Source organism: Mus musculus, chromosome 8 (genome assembly GCF_000001635.26).
Source record: "Mus musculus strain C57BL/6J chromosome 8, GRCm38.p6 C57BL/6J".
Classification (NCBI taxonomy): Eukaryota; Metazoa; Chordata; class Mammalia; order Rodentia; family Muridae; genus Mus; species Mus musculus.
In genome coordinates, this window is record NC_000074.6 from 83,310,741 (window position 1) to 83,332,591 (window position 21,851).

The window sequence follows — 21,851 nt, forward strand, 5'->3', positions numbered from 1 at the left end:
ACATTGAGCTCTTTTCAGATGCTTTTGCTGCATCTAAGACCATCATACAAATTTTCAAATACTAATAAGGAAAATTACATTGGTTTTTATTCTGGGCATAAACTAAACTGAGCCATTATCACATATTAAAAATCACCTGTATGTGTGCCATTATACTTGAAATATTTACTATATTTTCAAATTTGGTTTGCTAGCATTTAATTTAGGATTATTGTATCTAACACATTTTCATAAAATGTATTCTTTTCATACTGTTCTTTGAGGCAACAAAACTAAAGCAGCCTCACAGATTGCAGACTCTGCCTTACGTGTAGCGCTACTGTTGTTTAATACCATTTCAAAGTATTATTTAACTCTCCATCAAGTAGAGTTTTCAATAGAAAGTTTATTTCCTCGGTAGCTAAGCTTAATGGTTCTAGGACTATCATTTTTCCTTTTTGTATTTTTGATAAGTCAGTTTTAAAGAAAATTTTGTAGTTCATCTAAGTTTCAAGTTTTGACAGAATTATTCTTCATATATTTTCACTTCACTATTTGTAGGATCTGTAGCAATGCCCCATATTTCATCCTTGACATTATTTTCTTCCCTTTTATTCTTGATTAGTCTCACCAGTTTATTAGCATTTGGGCTTAAAAAGCAAACTTTTAAACATCTGTTGGTCTTGAAGCCCAAGCACAAACAATAGCTAGCAGCCCAGGACTCTACTTGGTATGGGACACATACACACACACACACACACACACACACACACACACACACACCAGGCAATCCTTTATGATCCTCACCTGCATCAAGCTGTGCACACTCCATTCCAAACAGTGCAGTAAGTTCCCCCTTCTCTTAACCACCACTTAGATTCCTGTCAGTTGCACTACAGTTATATACAGGCATTGGAGGCCAGGAGGCAGGCCATGGCTTAAACTGGTTTTGTGTGCATATGCAATAGGGCAAACTGTGCCCTCTAAATCAGCTTTTAGGGAGGCCCACCCCCTACTGCCATTGCACCTATGCACAATTGGACACGTGTTTGTGTGGTTGAGGGAGAATTTGCAATTCGGAACCATTTTGGGGATCGGGGTTAGAAGTGTCCTTGGTAGAGGTGTGGTTTTGTTGGAGGGGGTGTGTCACAAAAGATTTTGAGGTTTCAAAGTCATCAACATTCCCAGTTAGCTCTCTTTGCCTTGTGCTTGTGTGTCAGATATAAGCTCTCAGCTACTACTCTACTGCTAGGCCTGCATGTTTGCTGCCACATGCTCTGCCATGATGATGGACTCTCTGAAAATGTAAACAAGCCCCCAAACGCCTTCTTTCATAAGTTGCCTTGGTCATGGTGTCTCTTCACAGCAATCGAACAGTAACTAATAAAATACGCTTAACGTTAGATGCATTCAGGAAGGAGTATGCACACCGAACAAAGTCTTCTGTAATCTAAGTCTGTCAAGCAAGAGAAGCACCCAAACTATGCCACCTGGAAACCGGGCCTTTTAAATCTTAAAGCCTATAGTAAAGCTGTCCTGGACAAAAACCTGGAGGCCCCAGGATTGCTCTGAAGAAAGTTATCTTGCAATTTTTAAAATCTCTGTGCACCTTTACCTCACTGTTAAGATGCCAAGAACCTGGAAACACTTGGACCAGACTCCCAACTACTGATATCAATCCTACAGTATGTCTATGTCATCCTATAGTATGTCTATAATCTGTCATCCTACAGTATATCTATAATCCATCTGCTTTCCGCACCCTCATCTTTAACTGTCTGTTTTCACTTACTCTGCTCTTCTCTATAAAAACATGTGAGGGGGTTGCACGGTCTTCAGTCTTCATCCTATTTTCTGCTAGAAGTGTTTATAGTTACAGTAACGTTAATGAGTGCTGCAATAGCTTTATCTAGACTGCTCTATGAAGAGTTTATTATTTCAAAATAAAATACATCTACAAAAGCACATACTGGAATGCCATGCAACTGTACAAATTGAGTATTAGTATATAAATAGAACCAGGAAACATTGTAAAGGAAAATGTGTGTATGAATCACTTCTACCTTTGGTGAAAACGGGGTGGAATGGGATGAGTTTGGGTGAAATGGTGGCTTCTTGTAAAATATACTTTGAGTCTCAGAGCCACTTACTCTGAGCCAATATCATCTTATATAATTACAAAGTGATTTAAGAGTCACAAGTCTGTGTGTTACAACTCACCTGTAACTTAAGCAAGCATTGTTTCCTGAACTCAAACGACTTAAATAGGGATGAGGGGCAGCTCAAGCATCCACAGAAAGGCTTTCAACAGTTTCAGCTGTGATTTTATTCTCTCACTTAACATCACAAACAAAAGGACGTCACATCTCACACTATTGCTTTTACATGAAATTCAAATGCTTGATGCAAAAGAGACAAAAATTTAAGTTACCAACTGGTGCTTTCCCTCCAGGGAACACTACAACTTAAATATTTGTCAGTACTTTTAACAAAACATAGAACTACTCTACCAACGTCAATGTGGTTGTTGGGTCCTACCTCCACTACATTTAAACTTTTATCTCATCAAAAATTGGAGACAGAAAACAAAAATACACATCATGATCTTTCTCAGAGTGTGAAAGAGCCATCTTCATTTAAAAGCCATTTGTGTGGAGAGGCAGTACACATGAACGTGACGACAAAGCCTCCCCAGATGCACCATCCTTTGTGGATTAGAGTAGAGCACCTGTGCTGGGGATGCAGCTGTGGCCCCCAGTTATGAGCACAATAATAAACCATCACCTTCCTAGGCAAAGCTCCATCTTCTATGCTGTTGCTCCCCTCTGCTGCAGAAATGAAGAGCTGCTTTTCACACCCAAGAAATTGTTTTTCTTTGAGCAAAACCTGTAATCAAAATCCCTTTTGCTGAATATTCTCAAGGGACAGAATGATATGAATGATGGCTAACACTGAGGGAAGAATAAACGCTGCATACATTTCCATAAAAAGTAACACAAATCTAAGTAGCTATAAAATAGAAAGGAAGAATAAACAGGGAAGAAATTTTTTAGAAAAACAGTCTGAGTTTTGAACTATAAATGGTGCTAGTTCATTTTTATACCTACCTGTACTGTTACATTTATTTACAAAGAGCCTGGTCTAGGATCCATGATACCCAAGTGTCTCCCATGTTTAAAAGATTGTCTTTCAGAGCATCTCAACTGTTAAATGTTGTGGTTCTATTCTTATGCTGCTCTTGTCACTGGTGAAATATTTTCATCGTCACATGTACAAGAATCCATCTCCACATCGATTCTACTGGATTTAATCTAAAATAACGTAACTTTCTTGTACTTCAATGCCATTACTACCAATTGCTACATTGTAATTTTACAAGTCCTAGACACAGGGGAGCATCTAAACATGCGTTTTAAAACTGCATGAAGTTCTGATGTCTGCTGCAAGTAAGGGAACCATTCTAGTATACAACTAGTGACAGTCAAGCTCCCAGAAGATCAGAACTTTGAAGCTGGAATTGGCTAACACATCAGTTCACTATATAATTATCTGAAATGGCTAATGATAATTTTAACAAATAAACAAACAAACAAAAAAAAACAAACAATATCTGTAATGTACAAAGGAGGATTTAAGGACTGTGACATTAACCAAACCATGACAATATGTTCTTAACATCATTAGAGATTTTTTTCTGCCAGAAAATAATTACTTATTATTATTATTATTACTTCCTCTTTCATACTTCAAGTATGCTTTTTGTTACATATGCTGATAAAGAGTTAAATCAGTTCAAGATCTAGGCTGCTCAAAGATTAAAATACATGCATAAGTACTTTTAGCACAAAAGTTAAAGACTAACACAGCTGCTTTCCATGGAGGACTTCACACTATAATACAGTGGACAACAATGGTAACCATGGGCTCCTTGTTAGGGTTTTGGTACACAATGCATCCTAAAACCTGGGTGACAAAAGATTTCTCAAAAATGAAATTACTGTATTACCAGGGTCAACAAGTCCCCTATAAGAAATCAATTATTAAATTCCTATAATACTGAAAAGCTGAATCCTTTCTAGTATTATAAAACAAAGCTACTTTTAAAAAAAGTTTTATCTTCCTTAAGGAAAAGCAATTTGAACCCATGCTCTGCAACACAGTGCTATACAACACTCCAGCTGTGGCTCTCTGATGGGACATCCGTACTGCACATGACTTTCTCATGCTTGCTCTCTCCCCCCAACCCCACAAGTGGGAAGACAGGCTTGACAGAAAACATGAACAAATTGTGAGAAAACAGCAAACTTTCCGCTATCACACAAGCTAGTCTTTAAATACCTGATATTAAAAGATGTGCAAAACAGCACCATGTTTTAGGTTAACCTATCATGTTGTAGACTGGTTTCCACGGGACGTACTCAGTGCTTCTAAGTCCAATCATCTTTCTTATCTTTAGGCTCTTTTTGTTTTGCTCTGAGAACAAATTGCTAAAGCATGCCAAGAGGAAACCACCCCATTAGAATCCCCTCACATAGAATCCTCGACAATACTTGCTGCCCTCCTGAGACTTTGGAGAATAAAGCTATACAAAAATGCACAGTCATGATCCAGGCTATGGTAGCATGTCCCAGCCCACTAACCCAGGTCCCTACAATATTACCCAGAAACACCAGAGTCAAATCAAGGGCAAGCAAAAGTGAACAGCAGGTCAAACACACCAATGATAGGGAACAGATGTCTAAAAAGCTCTCGGTTTTCTTCTTGTGTAAGTTTCAAAGACAGTTTTATCGAAAAAGAAACTATGTTTCAAATGCAGTCCAGATTTTCTCAGCAGAGGCACCTCCTTTCTAAACACACAGGCGGGGTTCTCCCAGGGGGCTCTGAGGAAGGTTCCTTCTACAGCTGATAAAAACAAATACTGACCTGGAGTAAATGCCTAGACTCCTTAGGATAAAACCTCCCACACGGGCTACTTATAAGTAAGAAGCAGCCATCAGTACTGCCACGTCTCGGTTCTTTAGTCAGTGACCAGAAAAATCAAAAGGAAGCCATGATTGTCCACCTTCCCTGACAGAGTCATGTGCCCTCTGCTCCAAGGACAGGACATCTTGACAAGAGCTAAAGACACAAAGAAAGCCTCAGAGGGCACCCTGTGCTGATTTGCCTAGAAATAAAAAGACAAAGGGCATTCAAAAGCCACTTCCAGAGCAAACAATGACCCTGCAGAATTTTCAAAAAGACACCAGCTTGGGAGCACCACACATAAAATGACAACAGACTTGTGCACATTGTGATCAATTGGCTAACTATAAATATACCTGATTTATACTTTTAAACTAACAGGCTAAGACCCAAGTTCCAAACTGTAGTTCATGTACCTCCGGAAGGGCTCTTTGGAAGGGTAAGGGACCTTTGGAGAACAGTGTATAAACAACTGTAAACATACACTGATTGTCCGCTAGCTTTCTTAAATAGAGTTTCTGAAGTATTTTTGTAGGAAATTATATGAGTGTAGTTAATCAGATAATTTCTATAATAACATATAAATTCTGTTGTGTGTGCAAAATGTGGTAGAAAGTGAAGATACACGGATGGTTCATGTTTTCAAAGTGAGCACAGCATTGCAATCCATCAAGAGTCCTTTGATCCGCTCGTGAAACTTCTCTCTGTACAAGTTGAAGTACATAATGCTTTCTGGCTCTTCCTCAAGCCAAAACTTGTCAAATTCATAGACAAGGTAACCTGCAAGTAAAAACACACAAATACATGTCCACAGGAGTAAAATCATCTATTTAGACCATCTTCAGAAAGTATATACGCATCTTGGGTCAGGGAGACAGCTTGGTGAATAAGGCTGCTTGTCACACCAGCCAGACAATCTGAGTTCAAATATAGACAGTAATGTTTAAAGTGCACTTAGAGATCATCTTCCATTATTCTCTTGGATAGCAAAGATCTTAAACAATAAAATGATAAGCATAAACTCTGTATTCAGAGGCATTAGGTTAAAAGCTCTATATTCTGCCTCGCTGAGTGTTAGAATTGCTCTTGGTCAGGTCTGGTTCTGACCCCGATACTCACAGTAAAACTGGTGGAAGTGCTCCATCGTTGGTACCCCAGGGACAAAGTTGTAGAGGTGAAGCTTCAGGGCCTCGCTCTTCAGTAAGCTATAAGCCATCTCTGTAAGGTTGATTCCAACTATTGCATAAGAATACCTACGTCAGAAACATTGCCAGTTACACAGCTAGCTGACGCTCGTAACAGCTTACAGCATGTAAAGAGCTCATTAGTCCACTCCAAACTGTCTCTACTGCACTCCTGACACAGGGCCTACTTTGCAGTAACCTCTCTGAACTCAGACAGTGAGAAAGATCAAAGTGCTTGTTGTTTTGTTTTGTTTGTTTGTTTGTTTTCAAGACAGGGTTTCTCAGTAGCCCTGGCTGTCCTGGAACTTACTCTGTAGACCAGGCTGGCCTTGAACTCACAAATCTGCCTGCCTCTGCCTCCCAAGTGCTGGGATTAAAGGCGTGCGCCACCACCGCCCCGCAAAGTGCTTGTTTTTTTGAAGACTGTTGTTTTCTGAATAGAAGCTAAGAAGTAAAAATAAAAGTTCTGACTGCAACATTTAAATACAATGAGGGACACCCATATACACCATGCTTTATTGTTCTAGTTATTATATACAAAGCAATATAAAGCTAATAACAAGGGCTCAATTTGCATTTTCTTTACTATTTTCAAAGCTAACTCAGATTTTCCTAAGTTTCTCCTTCTACTTTGAAATAGTCCTTGAAAAAAAAAAATGAGCCCTTATCTTTGTTTTATAAACTACATCATGTGATAAAATTTATTTTGGAATACATAGAACACTTATGATCATTTTTCCTTAAAATAGTTTATATTATCCTTTCTGCAGTTTCAATCATTAAAATAACATCATTTTAGGATACATTTTGAAATATACAGTCATTTTCACTTCAAGAGTCTAGTTTTTTTGTTTGCCCAGCTTACCCTAATTTGGGGTGATTTGAGCGGGAGAGAATCTGATGCGCTTCGCTGGTGTAGTTTTCACTGAAATACCTAAACAAGTCAAGGGAAATGATGAAGCGAGATGTCCCACCAAAAGCAGGGTAAATACTTCAGAGCAGGCACGTGCACTGTCAGACCGTGCCCTCGCTGCCACAGCTCCACCATCTCCACCTCAAGGCACCTGATGGCACCTGATTAAATAAGGACCACAGACAGACTGGCTCTTGGCAAGACCATTTCAGCAGAGAAATCACCTACAAAGGGATGTCCTATTTGCTTACAAAAGAACAGTTCTGAAATCTGCCAACTCTCATCCTGTCCAATACGAAAGTGCAGCTGCCGGGCCACTCTCCTCACTGTCTGTCCTCTCTGCCACGCTAGAGTGCGCGCTTGTAACACACTGCTGACAAGCAGATCATCACTAATGGACGTGGATGCTGGCCATCTTCACATCAGCCTATGCTCTAAATACAGTGAAGAAACTGCAGGTCATCAGAGGTACACCAAGACCCCTCCGCACAGTCTAGAGTCAGACTCTGTCACGTTACCCCAGGCTCAGTAGGAGTCTCTTCCAGTGGAGGCAGGGAAGTCACTTACTGTGTGATTTATCTTTAGGAAGCAGAACTACATAGAACTATTAAGCTTTAGGCATTGCCAAAACATGCATGCTTTTATAATTTAAAATAGCATAGATCTTGAAATCTCATTATGGCATATCCTTTCCCCAACAGCTTTACCCACATTGACCTAAACAATTTTCTCAGCATTAGTTTAGTTCAATTCAGATTTTTTTCACATTAAAAATTATCCAAAAAAAAAAAAACCTACTGGCTTCCCATTCTCAACATCAGTTACAATTTGTAAGTCACGATCACAGATAAACTCAAACACGATGGTGTATACACCTGTATAGCTATCTAGCAGAGTGGCTCCAACCATAAAAGTGTTTCATTGCTACTTCAGAACTGTAATTTTACTATTGTTATAAATCATAATGTAAATATCTGATATGCTGCCCCCAAAGGGGTCACAGTCCACAAGTAGAGAACCACTGGTATAAGAACTTGATCTTCCTCTTGCTTACTGGAAGAGTGCTGACTATCAGTTGTGATTTATATTGCATATCTGGGATTGCATGCATGTAGCCTAAATGCTGAGGGAACAGGCAGGTTGTTATAGCCTGGACTCAGGGTTCAGGTCAGGGCCAGAGGTAGTGAGGAGCATGTCACCTAACCTGGGTGTTGCCCCAAATGGAATCAGAGTCCACACAGTGGAAACAAGACGACAAAACCAGAAAGGGGTGGTCATGACTGTTAAGCAGATGTCAAAAGTGAGGCAGAAAGACACAGGAAGGGGAAGGCACTGGAAGTATACATACACACACAAACATGCACACATACACACACAAACATGCACACACACACACAGACATGCGCACACACACAGACAGTTGTGCACACACACACAGACATGCACACAAGAGACAAACTCGGCACACGTACGTGCATATGCACACGTGCACACACACAAACACACACAATGTCTTTGAATGTTGTCAACACACTAGCAAACATGCGCATTATACCTATGAAAACTTAAGAGTTAATATGAAGCAACTGCAGAATTTTGTTCAGCCAAGAAATAAGAAACTTTATTTTGACTTACACGAGATTGATCAGTCCGAGTATGCCCATGCCTCTGAAGTCTGTTTTGGGATCGTCACCTTGGAAACCAATGTCTGCCCACTGCTTGGAGATCCGGGCCGTCAACTTTTTCGTTGGCATCAGAAGACTCCAAAGCTGCACAAACATGCTTTTTTGTTACAAATAATAGTAATATTCTTGGTTTACTGGGACATTTTCCTTACCTTAGTTTATCTAATTCATAATTGAATACCTGAAGTTCAACAACCTTTATATGCAGATTCTAAGACCGACAAGGACTGTATTTAAAACACAGTGTATCTAGAATGACTGTTGTGAAGAATCATTTTTTAAAAGCAAATACCACAGTAATCTAGAGCAATGACCTGTGTCTAATAACCAATAAATGTATACTAACATTAAATTGTTTGGGAAGAGCAGTCTTGAATAAACAGACCCATATTAGGCTTGAATAGGCTATGCTGTAATGCTGGGTGGTTACTTTTTAATAAAAAGAGAGAGCGGGGAGGGAGGAAAGGAAAGGAATAAAGGAAAATTAATTCTGAGAGAGGGGATCATGGAATAATATTAATATAACTCAAGAGATAGGTGTGTGTAACTATTTCATAAAATTTTAATTTTTGAAAGAAAAAATAATTTAGTTTTAAATAAATAAAATCTTTACCACTTGTCTTAGTCAGGGTTTCTATTCCTGCACAAACATCATGACCAAGAAGCAAGTTGGGGAGGAAAGGGTTTATTCGGCTTACACTTCCACACTGCTGTTCATCACCAAGGAAGTCAGCACTGGAACTCAAGCAGGTCAGGAAGCAGGAGCCGATGCAGAGGTCATGGAGGGATGTTCTTTACTGGCTTGCTCAGCCTGCTTTCTTATAGAACCAAGACAACCAGCCCAGAGATGGCCCCACCCACAAGGGGCCTTTCCCCCTTGATCACTAATTGAGAAAATACCCCACAGCTGGATCTCATGGAGGCATTTCCTCAACTGAAGCTCCTTTCTCTGTGATAACTCCAGCTGTGTCAAGTTGACACACAAAACCAGCCAGTACAGAGGGACACATAGGGAGTCTACGTTAAAGCTGTATGAAATGTCATCAGGAAACCCCTGCTTCATGAACATGGTGAGGAGGGAGGAGACTGGAGAGGACTGAGGCAGGAGGGAGAGAGGGACAGAATGGAAAGAGAGAGTAAAAGTGTAAAAGAATGAAAGAAAACAGTTAAAACCACAGCTTTAATCCTCCTGCACAGTGTGAACTGTGCGGAAACAGGCAGGCAGGAGGCAGAGCTGTCCTGGCTCCAGAGAGTCAGCACGCACAGCAAGTCAGCCCAGCCCCCAGGCCTTGCAGTCTTTTCCTCCAGTGAAGGGTCACACTGCACAGCTCTTTCTCTAGCCTCAGCCTTTAGATGCCTGAAGCGGGCTGGTATAGACCAGGCCACCACTGAGGTGGGGCCACCAGCAGTGCAGCCTTCCTACTTGGCTGGCTCCTTTGTAAAGTGACAACTGCCCTGCTCTTCTGCCACCTGCCTAGAGGCTGAACCTGTTTTCCTGAGATTCCTGAATAAGCGGCCAGCCTGGTTAGTCAAGAAGCCTGGCATGGGGGGGGGGGTCTTCCCCCTTATAAGCATGGTCTCTTAATAAACTCTTGGGCCTTGATCAGAACCTTTGTCTTGGCTCTATTATTTCTCTCGACCATCTAGTTTCTCTCTTTTCAGCCCCAGCCTGCCTCCCTGGAGAACCCCGGTTCATATAAGCCGCAGGCCGGTTTGCTACATTAGATATGGGTGCGACTACAGCCTCACACACTTGCACAGCAGAAGCAGGAGACAGGAAGGTGCTCTCTCCTTTTCTTCCTGTGAATATGTTTTTAAAGATGCTTATCAACTAAGCTGGTGACCAACAATCTTTCCCTATTTATGAACTCTAACAAATGCTTCAATAGGCAAACAAGCAGGAAGGCAAGCGAGGCTGGAGAGTGCACCCAGCTCCCGCCCTGCACCCTGCGCCCTGCGCCAGGCTCACCTTGAGGAGCATCTTCTCGTGCTGTGCATTGGCAGAGTCATAGGGCTTTTTCCTCACATTTTCTACATCGTGGTAGAGCTGTTTATAGCCAGTTATCTGCAGTAAGCACGTCCGCATGCAGATCTGAAAACTGAAAGGGTAAAACCATTGTTTAAATCAGAATGTCTATCACAATAAAGCAAAGCCTGGGGGGGGGGGGCGTCACACATCTATTTAGGAAGTGGGTTTCCGCTTCTGACTTAACTCAAGGTGCACCGAAGAGCCTCCTTAAGCACCCAAGGCTGTGCAGAGCATCACTCGGGGCTGTGATAAAACAAGGCCTAGACAGCATGCACCGTGTGACTGACTCCATCACAAGACACCACTCAACATATTTTCTCTGAAATGTCCACACAGCCCAAATCTTTATTGTCACTTTGCAACATCTCTAATAATTTAAAGTGTATTCAAAACAACCCATGACAAGTTCTCTCAGTTTCCCCGAGTACAGTAGCTTGCTTTCCCTGGAGCTACATGCTTTTTACAGTGACTGTACTATAGTAACAGCACACTAACCTTTAGTTCTCAGCTAGAGCACTTCAAATTCTAATCCATCAACAGTTTGGAAGACCTTCAAGCCTCACCCTGTCTATGAAATGACCTTCAGACCAGTCTGCACAGCACCAACTCCCTGCTGGGGTTGTGGCCTCTTACCCCAAGGGTTCATTTCCTAACTGCTGTCACATCCCCAAAGCCACCCTTCACCTCCCTTACTTATGTATCAACTAATGTCATTTATTATAACACAGAAGACATCTAGCCTTCAGTGTACCGTTGCTCATCAGGGTGCCTAGCATCTGTTTGGCCAGCTACTTGGTGACTCTTACAGAACAAGAGTCCCCAGCCTACAGATGGGCAGTGCAGCCTGTGCATGAAGGACAGAGGACAGTGTAAGGACTCAGCAGAACATGTGACACACACAAGAGGGCTATGGGAGGGCCTGACCTGAACAGCAAAGAGACACCAAAACCTGAAGGGCAGGAAGGACAGCTGCCAGCTAATTATTTGACCTCAGGGATGGAGTGGGAGGGCCCAGCTTTGCGGCTGCAGCCTGTGCAGATATCAGCATTCTGGGCCTCAATGCTCAGGGGATAACAGAGCTGGGCTGTCTCACCCACTAGCCTTCCGCACCACAGTCCAACTGTGCAGGGCTCTGCAGAGCAGGCGACATCAGTCACAGAGGGAGTCAGCATACCTTGTGTCCTTCTCGGAGCAGATGTTCTTTTCCTTCATGATGTTCGCTATACACCTGTCCAGTTCACTCTGGGCAACTCGTGTTGCATTCTGTAGGACCTAGTGATGGAGATACATGAGAGAAGTCTCCAAGAGCTGATAGAGAAGTCTGTATTTGCAACTTTACAACTTTAAAATGCAAAAAGAAATCCTACTGACTTCAGACCTCCCCAAAGCTGGAGTCATCTAAGTCTTTGTGGATTTCTAAAAGCCTCCTACCCACACTCGTAAAAGTGATCATAATTAAACAACAAATGATGATGTCAGAAAAGAGGGGGAGGGGTGGCAAGGAGGCCCACATACCCAGGAGATAGAGTGGGTAAGAGGGAGAGTATTCTGGGAAACACTACAGATCTGTGAAATTGTCAAAAAAAGATGTTACAATCTTAAAATTAATTTTAAAAAGAGTAGCAACAGTCTCTAGGAGCTGTCTCTCTGTGCACCACCTGCTCACCTCCCAAGCCCACCCTTCTACCCCTGCCACTTCCAGCTCCCTAGCACCCACTGCTGGCTGCTTTTCTTCCTGCAGTGTGCGTGCCAGCACATTAAGGTGCTCTTTTTTTGAGGTCTGCTCTGGTCTGTCTGATAACACCCTCTATCTGTAGGAAACCTTGTTGAGTACACCCGTCTTAGATGATCATTTTGAGCTATCTCAGGCCACTCTTCTATTTCTGTATAAGTTTGCAGACTGAGCTTGTCAATGCCTTTGTCTTAGTCAGGGTTTCTATTCCTGCACAAACATCATGACCAAGAAGCAAGTTGGGGAGGAAAGGGTTTATTCAGCTTACACTTCCATACTGCTGTTCATCACCAAAGGAAGCCAGGACTGGAACTCAAGCAGGTCAGAAAGCAGGAGCTGATGCAGAGGCCATGGAGGGATGTTCTTTACTGGCTTGCTTTCCCTGGCTTGCTCAGCCGGCTCTCTTATAGAACCAAGACTACCAGCCCAGAGATGGCACCACCCACAAGGGGCCTTTCCCCCTTGATCACTAATTGAGAAAATGCCTTACAGTTGGATCTCATGGAGGCATTTCCTCAACTGAAGCTCCTTTCTCTGTGATAACTCCAGCTGTGTCAAGTTGACACAAAACTAGCCAGTACAGTTTTCCAATATATTCAATGAGATTTTCACTAAAACTTCACAAATTCATAGATCAATTTTCGAATTCATATTTAGAAACACTGAGTCTTTTAATTGATAAATATCAGGCTTTTTTTTCTTTTCAAAACTTTCTCCACAGGTTTAGAACTGAAAACTGTCTCACTAGAACTCTCTGGATGGTTTGCATCTGTCTGCTGCGGTAGCTGGCACTCCACTTTGATGATCCAAAAGTGCACTGCTAATACAGACAGAAGTGAGCAACCTGCTGCCAAATATTTCAGTCCACTTATTAATACATAGCAGTGGCCTCCAGGGACCCAGCACTGTCTACATCCTCAGACTACATCTCTGTTAATACATGTAGCTCTTTCTGGCCAACTATGTCTCAGGTTTTGTTTTTGTTTTGTTTTTCCTTGCTGACTGTGGTCCCCAAGATTTCAGTAAAATGCTGAATAGAAGCAGAGAAACTAATCATATCTGTCATGCTTCCAACTACAAGTGACTAAACCTTCAAAGTTTAATGTCTTCTGTGATGTCAGCTAGATTGTCCGCTGGCGACCTTTAATGGATTGTGGGATAGATTTTAATCATGAGCCGATTTTTCAGTACCTGTCGACTCTGTTACCGTGGTAATAGATGAAGTCCCTGAACTTAAACTTTAATCCTAACAGTGTCCTTTTATGTGTTTCTATGATCACTCAGCTCATGTTCTGTAAGAACTCTTGCATCACGTTCATAAAGGACACCGAGTTGTATTTTTTATTTATAGGTCTTTGGTTTTAGTGTGCACTCAAAAGGGGGGGGGTCTTCCCTCCATTTCCCAGGACTTTCTGTTAACAGTGGCACTGTTTCTTCTTCCATAAATGTTTGGTAAGAATTAAGCAAGGCTAGAGAGAGGCTCAATGGCAAAGAACACTACTTCTGCAGAGGACTGGGTTTGGTTTCCAGGACCTACCTGATGGCTCACAACCACCTGACAATCCAGCTCCAGAGAATCTGATGCCCTCTTCTTACCTCTGTGGGCAGCAGGTATGTACACAGCACAGACACAGTGCATACAGGCAAACACTCAAAAGCACAAGGGCCCAAACATCTATTAAAAGAGAACTAAATAGGCCAATGCTACAGAGTTTTACAATATTTTAAATTGGAGATTTTATTTCTTTTCTTGAATATATGGCAACCTAGATTCTTTTATTTTCATATTAGTTGACAAACTGCTTTCCACAAACTTTTCCCACTTCACAGAAACTACAGGGTTTCCCAGGATGAAGCTGCTCACAGAACCTGTGACCCAGGCTCTGGGGCCTTATGTTCTACCTTTCCTAAGACTGGGAATCTTGGCTTTCTCGCAGAATTCATCAGTGGCTAGAGGTGACTGACGCTACTAATCTTTTTAACGGATTGGCTTCTGAGCTTGTTGGCAATGCCCACGTTTGTCTATTTTACTAATTCATTGATTTTTCTGCCTTGTAACTTCTTCAGCTTACTTTTCAGGTTTCTAAAGGTACAAACAGATTGTACTGGTTTAGGCTTTTAAAGTTTGCTTTGGTGAGCTAAGCAAATGTAGATATGTTGTGTTTCCAGTTCAATTTTGTCTATTTCCCACCAAATTTTTCTTTGACCCATGGGACTACTACAGTATTTATAGTCCAGATACCACAAATTTTCACAGTTTAGCAGCCATTGGACAGAGCTATAAATAGGTCCAAGTCTGTAACTGAGGGAGTAAGATGTTTAACCAACAAAGAAGGCGGTTCAACTGTCCAACAGTCTACAACCCAACAGAACCATATATTGAGATTGCTGTCAGAGATAAGCATGCATACTCACCATTAGAAATGCAAAGTATTTAAATATGTACAAGGGTATCACGGATGCTTTCTCTCATATTCTTATAGTGTTCACTGGCTTAATTACATTATCATCAATATTATCAACATGCACTCTCTTATGTTGCCTTTCTAAAATGGTGATACAGGTATTGATGAGGGGACAAGCAATAAATAAAATAGAAAGTAATAAAATCAAAACAATTTCCAGACTTCTTTTCATGTAGTAAAATACTGAGATAGTCAATGGAAATCCACAACATCAGAATAATATTATTCTCTTGAAGAAATATACAAATTGCATGTTTAAACTGACAAGCCCATTTCTATGTATTGACAAAACAACTTCAGTTCGAGGCTTCAAGAAGAGAAAGCAGCTATGATTTGAGTTAATCTTAGGCATTGCTAGTTATTCTCTTTACAGAATAAAAAACACAGCAGTAGCATTGCTAGTTATTCTCTTTACAGAATAAAAACACAGCAATATTCTATTTTTTGATGGTGACATCATAAGAATACAACTTTAACATTTACATTTCAGGTGAGATTTTTAAATAGCTACTAAATAATTGAAAACTTAGCATATTATTTCCTGTTAATTTAATCCACTCATGTTGAGTCCCAAAATACTCTAAGCCAGTGGATCTCACTTGTGAATCATGACTCATTAGAAGTCAAATGACATTTTTACAGGGATGGCATTATCAGATATCCTGCATATCAGATATTTACATTAAAATTCATAATAGTAGTGAAATTACAGTTGTGAAGTAGCAATGAAATAATTTTATGGTTGGAGTCACCACATGAGGAGCTGTACGCAGACTTGGGAAGGTTGCAGCCACTGCTCTAAGCCATGTCCAGTCCTTCCTGCTCTGTATTGCTCTTTGTTGCCTATTGATAATTGTCCATCATCAATTTTACTACTCCTACAAATATTGAAACCCTGGCAGAATCTGAACATATGGTAGTCACCCAATCCTTGCTGAAATTTTGCCAATATCTGATCCCCTGTCCTACTTACATTTAGCTTAATTTACCACACACACACACACACACACACACATATATATATATATTTATATAATCCCACTGATAAATTCTGAGAGCCCAGATGCTGCTCCAGCCTATCCTCGGTCTGCTGATATGTGGGTGCTGAGTTCAGTTTCTGATCCTTCTCCACCAGAACAAGCAAAGGAAGCAAGAACCACACGCTCATGTGGAAAAGGGCCAGCACTGCCCACTCTGTCTATGTTTTCTTAACCCTCAAAGCACTGCTGCTTGCTGGGAGTCAGTGCAGGCGCTGGGGATACGGCCGTAAGCAACAGACACTATGCTTCATGCTGTTTCTTTGCAGCAGGAGAGAATGAAGAAATAAAGAAGTAAGATACTGAAAAAAAAAAAAGAAGAAGAAGAAGGAGGAGGAAAAAGGACAGGGGGTGGGACTTATGATTCCAAGTAGAGAAGGCTCAGTGTGCTCATGAGGTGAGAACTGAATGAAACTGGAGCTGATGTGAGGTAAACTTTTAACAGGGAGAACCAACACTTTGGCCCTAGTGGCACAAGGCCTACACAGGCTGATGACAGATGGTACGCTGGTTTGGAGCAGAAGCACAGGGCAAGAGCAGTGCTAGATGCAACAGTGAGCAACAAGGGAAACTAAGGGGATGCGCTAGGGGGAGCAAGTGGGGTGCACTGGGGCAGCACTGATGGTGTGCAGGAAGGTCTCAAAGCATTAAAGAGGATATAAGTGCTGGGTGTGTGGGTGCGGCACAAGGAACTGTAACACTTTTACAGTAGTTTTCAGGGCACTGGAAAGCACCTGTCAGAGGACAATTCATTCTCAAATATTCCAAGATTTAGGACACAAAGAAACACAACTTGATCTGCATCAGTCAGTCTGTGTGGAGAAAACATGGCTTCTTACAGAGAGAGCAGGAACAGTCAGAACACAGGGCTATCCCTCCAAGCAGGGCCCTGACCGGCAGGAAACAAGCATCACTGGGGAACCAACAAGTCAGAAACAGAATCAGGACATCTGGGGTGGAACCCAGTGTCTTCACTCCCAACAGGCTACCACAGGATGCTGGGGCTACTAAGTTTGAGACCTGCCGTAACAGCTCTGAAATAAAATGTGTCCAAGCAGGTACCTACAATCAAAGGCTGCTGTGGGGATCTGCCTGCTATATTACAGTAACAGGTACCACATGTGTGTGTGCAATTAAACAAGAATTAGGGCAGAAACTTTCAAAGTTCCAGATGCCATATTCTCATGAAAAAAAAACAAATCACAGTTTAGGATTCTGAACAAAGGCAACTCTATACCCTGCCCAGTGTCCACTGATGTGGATGCGAGTTACTCTCACACAGATAACTCATAAATGAAAGACTGTACCTAAGATAACAAGCACCCACTTTAGAAGTTACTCTCCAGAACGAAGTGTGTCAGCTTGCAGAACCCAACTCTTCCGATTCCAGTGTGAGTCAGCAACTCTTACCAACACTAGCAGACCGAATCATGTCCACGTTTTTTTATTATGATTCATATTTTACATTATGACCAGTGCAAACATGTATATGGATATCTAAAATAGAGATGTGCACACAGATGGCTAAACTAAAAATGTCACAAAATAATATATACCAGTAATTCTTTTACAGACAACACTGTGATCTTACAGTAAATTCTAACTGGTTAATTCTTGGTTTCCCACGTAACACATCAAGAGCTGCAGCTGACATGTGGCAGACAGGTTTTCCTTCCCATGCAAGCCAGTTCCCATGCAACCACTCGCCTGCCACAGCTTTGGGCTGTTCAGAATGCATCTTTTGTCTTGCACTTAACCACTCATTTAAACCCACAGATGCAAATGGAGATGATGCAGTCTGCGGGCCTCCAGTGACTTACTGTGAGACCATTCCCTCACTGCCCACTGAACCCGCACCTGTGACCTACAGTAAGACAAGTGAAACAGACATGGGAACATGAGACCGACAAGATAAAGGCCTTTGCAGCTGAGCCACATGGGCATGAGCACTCAATGACACTGCTTTAGGCTCCGCAGACTTGTGCTTGTTTCTTATACAGCAAAAGCTGACTGCTAGGGATCGTATGCTGGGACTCACTTTGGATCAAAATTTGCCTGGCTCTTCTCTCACACAACCTACCCTGAGGACACAGTCTTGGGAAAGGCTTTCCTAACATGCTGGTCCCCAAAGCTACCAAAGCTGCTACAAAATCAACAGGTAGGACCTCAGAACAGGACACAGAGTTGAAATCCTCTTCTGTCCATCAAAACACATGGAGAAAGTATTTTGTAAACAGGATTACAATTTCTAAAATGAGAACACTTAACTCACAGTTTCTCATAGCAAAGGCAGTAAACATAATCCTGAAATCAAAATGTTCTTTTCAAAGAAAAAACTACACTTAGGTTAAGTTTTCTAGAATTAGCATTTTAATGTGCTCTTACCTTATTCTTGGAATATGTCAAGGAATTTTCTGAAATTAAAAAAAAAAAAAAAGTTACCACTTGAACACATTTTCTGAATTACCCAAAATCAAATAGTAAAACTATAACAGCAACGATAAATCACTTCTGCAGTTTAAGGTACAATTCCCACATGAACAACACAACAATCATCTCAAAATCTTACAGGATAGAGAAAAAGGTGGAACCATCATCCCCCAAATGCAGTACCAAGCTGGTGACAATCTAATTTTCCCAGAACTGTGTGTTTCTGTGCAGACCGCCAGAGTGGGGGTGTTTGCCCACTGCTAAGATCTCAGAAATTCATCTGAAGACTATATCCCCCACTACACCCTCTTCTCTGTCAGTCTGAGCAAGCGGCCCGCAACTCAGCAGTACAAGAACAAAGGAGCAGACTGTCTGCCAGCTCTCCTCTCACTAGGCAAAGAGCGAATAGCCTCTGCATTCCTGGTTTCTCTTCTAAGAATGGCAACATTTGTATTGGTCTGTTAAAAAAAAGTTTAAGAATTTATTAAGAACACTCTCCTTTTGAGAATTGTAAGAAAGATGCTTTTTGCCTCAAAGTAAACCTTTGAATATGCTCTTTCCCCACACTGTAAAGTGCCAACCAGTACAGACTGCAGAGGTCTGTGTTAAGAGGCACTTGGTTCTTCTGAGCAAGTGTGTGTGCAGGGGTGTGTGTGTGTGTGTGTGTGTGTGTGTGCAGAATTGTGCTTTATGCCTCATTCAGCCACAAGACACTCTGCCATTCTTCCTTGTCATCCTGGGTACAGGGTCTGCTGTCCACACCTCACTCCCTTGGACGTAAAGAGCATCAATTCCTTATTCAAGGCATTTTTGATCAACACAAAATAGGAGCTGGTTAATTCTTGACTTTCTACTTAACACAGCATCATGAGCTGTGGCTCCGCCCAGGTCTCTCTTACCATTTCTACAGTAACTTCAAACCACATTTCTCAGCCATCTGAGTTTGAAGTCAGAACAACATTTTCAATTAAACACTGAAAAACTGTCATTTGACAGAAATATAACACAAGCCAAATTGAGCCCCATGTATACCATAGACATTTCCACAGCTATATTAAAACAAAATACATGCAATTTTTATTGCTCTAACAACTTATATTATCACTTGACTGTATTACAAATACAATTATCATACATCTTTACACATTTTTTCATATAAGTCTTTGAAATCCAGTGGGTATCTTACAGGTAAAGCACAACTCAATTAACATCATGCAGACTTCAAGTGCTCAGAACCATGTGGCCATCACTGTGAGCCTGGACCAAGTAGGTTCTAAAAGTCTTTCCTAGGACCAATGAGTAATCTGTCCATTCAGAAATAAGAGTCAAAAGTGAGAAGACTGATTATTGAGGCCTCAAAGTAGGAAAACAGATAACTGACTCTTCAATCTTTTTTTTAATTAGGTATTTTCTTCATTTACATTTCCAGTACTATCCCAAAAGTCCCCCATGCCCTCCCCCCTCACCCCCCCCCCACACTTCTTGGCCCTGACGTTCCCCTGTACTGAGGCATATAAAGTTTGCACGACCAATGGGCCTCTCTTTCCACTGATGGTCGACTAGGCCATCTTCTGATTCATATGCAGCTAGAGACACGAGCTCCAGGGGGTACTCTTCAATCTTTACCTCATACATTTGTGTAAAAATTTCAAATGGAAGAGAGAATAATTTTCTAGTAAACAATTGAAAATATAATCTGAATAATAACTGATACATTTTTAAGACACCCAAAAGGCTCGTTTTTTGGATACATATGGGATGTTTTAGGAAGTTTCTTTTTATATATTCAGTGCTCAATTCAATAGTCAGTAGTAGAATGAAAAGAACTTAAAGACCACAAAGCTTAAGAAACTCAGCTGCAGTGACTCGCTCAAATCAAACTCCCATGGGGTGAGCAGAAGAATTCAGTTAGGTTATAATTAATGTTGAATTTTCTTTATTTTGAAGGTATTACCTATTCTGTAGGTCCTCTGTGCCCCTCCATAGGTGTCAAAAATTCGCTGCAATTCACATTTCCCAGTCATCTGCCGTAAGAGCCATTTCATCCAAAATCGGAAAAAGTGTCCATAGAAAAACTCCCACAGAGACACGAACATGTTTCCCTGGAAAGAGGATATAAACACACAAGCTTAACGGTCTCAAACTGGAATTATAAAACTGAAAAAGAAATTAAGTTGATCCAACTCCCCAAATGATAATGAAATATATTATTCCATTGTGTCTATTTTGTGAGTGTTTAATTCATCAGGCAAGGAAATAACATACAACAGCTTAAATAATGATTTGCCAAATGGTCACTTGAAAAAAAAATGTAAAAAGTAGCCAAATAACTGGCCAAATTATTTAATCGCTAAAAAGAATAACCACATTTCATTTTTGCCAAATATTATATTTAATATTTTGGATTCATACTTCCGTTTTTCATCCCTTGAAACTTGGAACAAAGAAGTTCAAGAATAAAAGGACCAACCGAGCAACAATTTCAAATCTACCACACATCAGATGTGGCTTCCCAAAAAATGAGCTCTTCTCAGCCTTGGTTGAGAGCGCGCCCAGCTGTCCCTGTCAGCTGACTCCGACAAATGAAAACACTACAAGTGGCTTACAAACTGAAGCATACAGGTTGGGAAACCGAGCAGATGGCATCCTGACGAATTCATCATTGTTCTAGTCAGTAGGTGAAGGGCAGAGACACCAAGAGGTTAAAAAACAAAAAACCCCACAAAATCTATACACTTGATATAACTGATCTTGCAATAAAACTCTTTTCGGGTGCTAAACGAAGGGGAGGAGGGATACCGGGAACTCCAGCCCTGGGATTCGCAGACACACCCTCTCTGCGCCCGGGCCCGAGGAGCTGTCAAATTCGAAATCCCCGCAAGGCAAGGCACCAGGTGTCGGTGCCAGACACGCGGATCAGGATCTTTAAAATGAGTCATCCCGTCGGCGCTTGTCGGGACGAAGCGGGCAGAAGTGCCAGGCGCAGGCAGGCCGTCCCGCCGAGCCCCAGGGCCTCGGGAAACCGAGTGCGAGCCCCGTGGGCACCGCGCCGTCCCGCCCCTCTCGCGCGCGGGAACGCTGCACAAAGCCCCGACGGCCCCCGCACCCTGCGGGTTATCCGCGGGACGCCAGCGAGGCTTGCGCAGCCGCACGCCAGCAACTCAGAGTGAGAGAAAAATAAAACAGCAGCCACCTCACAGGAGCGGAAGAACTAGGGGGAAGCTGGCACTGCCTCGGTTTCCCCAGCTGCAAACACCGGCAACGGAAACGACGCTCTACGTGGAGCGCTCCCTGCGAACACCGCGACCCGGAAGTCCGCACGGAGGCTGCGGGGGCGGGGTGTCTCTTGGCTCCGCGCCCCGCCTCTTCGTCTTCTTCCGATTGGCTCGCTCTCAGCCTATCGCCGGCGCGGAAGGAGGGGCCCGCGGGCAGGCG

At 42.0% G+C, this 21,851-nt stretch overlaps 1 protein-coding gene across 4 annotated transcripts; it reads right to left on the reverse strand.

Moving 5' to 3' along the window:
- Positions 1 to 1,891: 1,891 nt before the first annotated feature.
- On the reverse strand, positions 1,892 to 21,750 carry Elmod2 (ELMO/CED-12 domain containing 2). 4 transcript variants are annotated; one of them, NM_001170691.1, is made up of 9 exons: positions 21,615 to 21,746; positions 20,371 to 20,518; positions 18,372 to 18,400; positions 11,927 to 12,024; positions 10,693 to 10,822; positions 8,674 to 8,807; positions 6,991 to 7,059; positions 6,061 to 6,194; positions 1,892 to 5,721 (listed from the first exon to the last, which is right to left on the reverse strand). In NM_001170691.1, exons 2-9 carry the CDS (start codon positions 20,510 to 20,512, stop codon positions 5,576 to 5,578), a joined length of 882 nt encoding a protein of 293 aa, NP_001164162.1. In that variant the 5' UTR covers positions 20,513 to 20,518; positions 21,615 to 21,746; the 3' UTR covers positions 1,892 to 5,575. The 4 variants fall into 4 exon arrangements, with proteins under 4 accessions (NP_001164162.1, NP_848851.3, XP_006531042.1 ...); NM_178736.5 differs by having other exon boundaries at positions 21,610 to 21,746; XM_006530979.3 differs by having other exon boundaries at positions 2,287 to 5,721; positions 21,249 to 21,724.
- Positions 21,751 to 21,851: the final 101 nt, after the last annotated feature.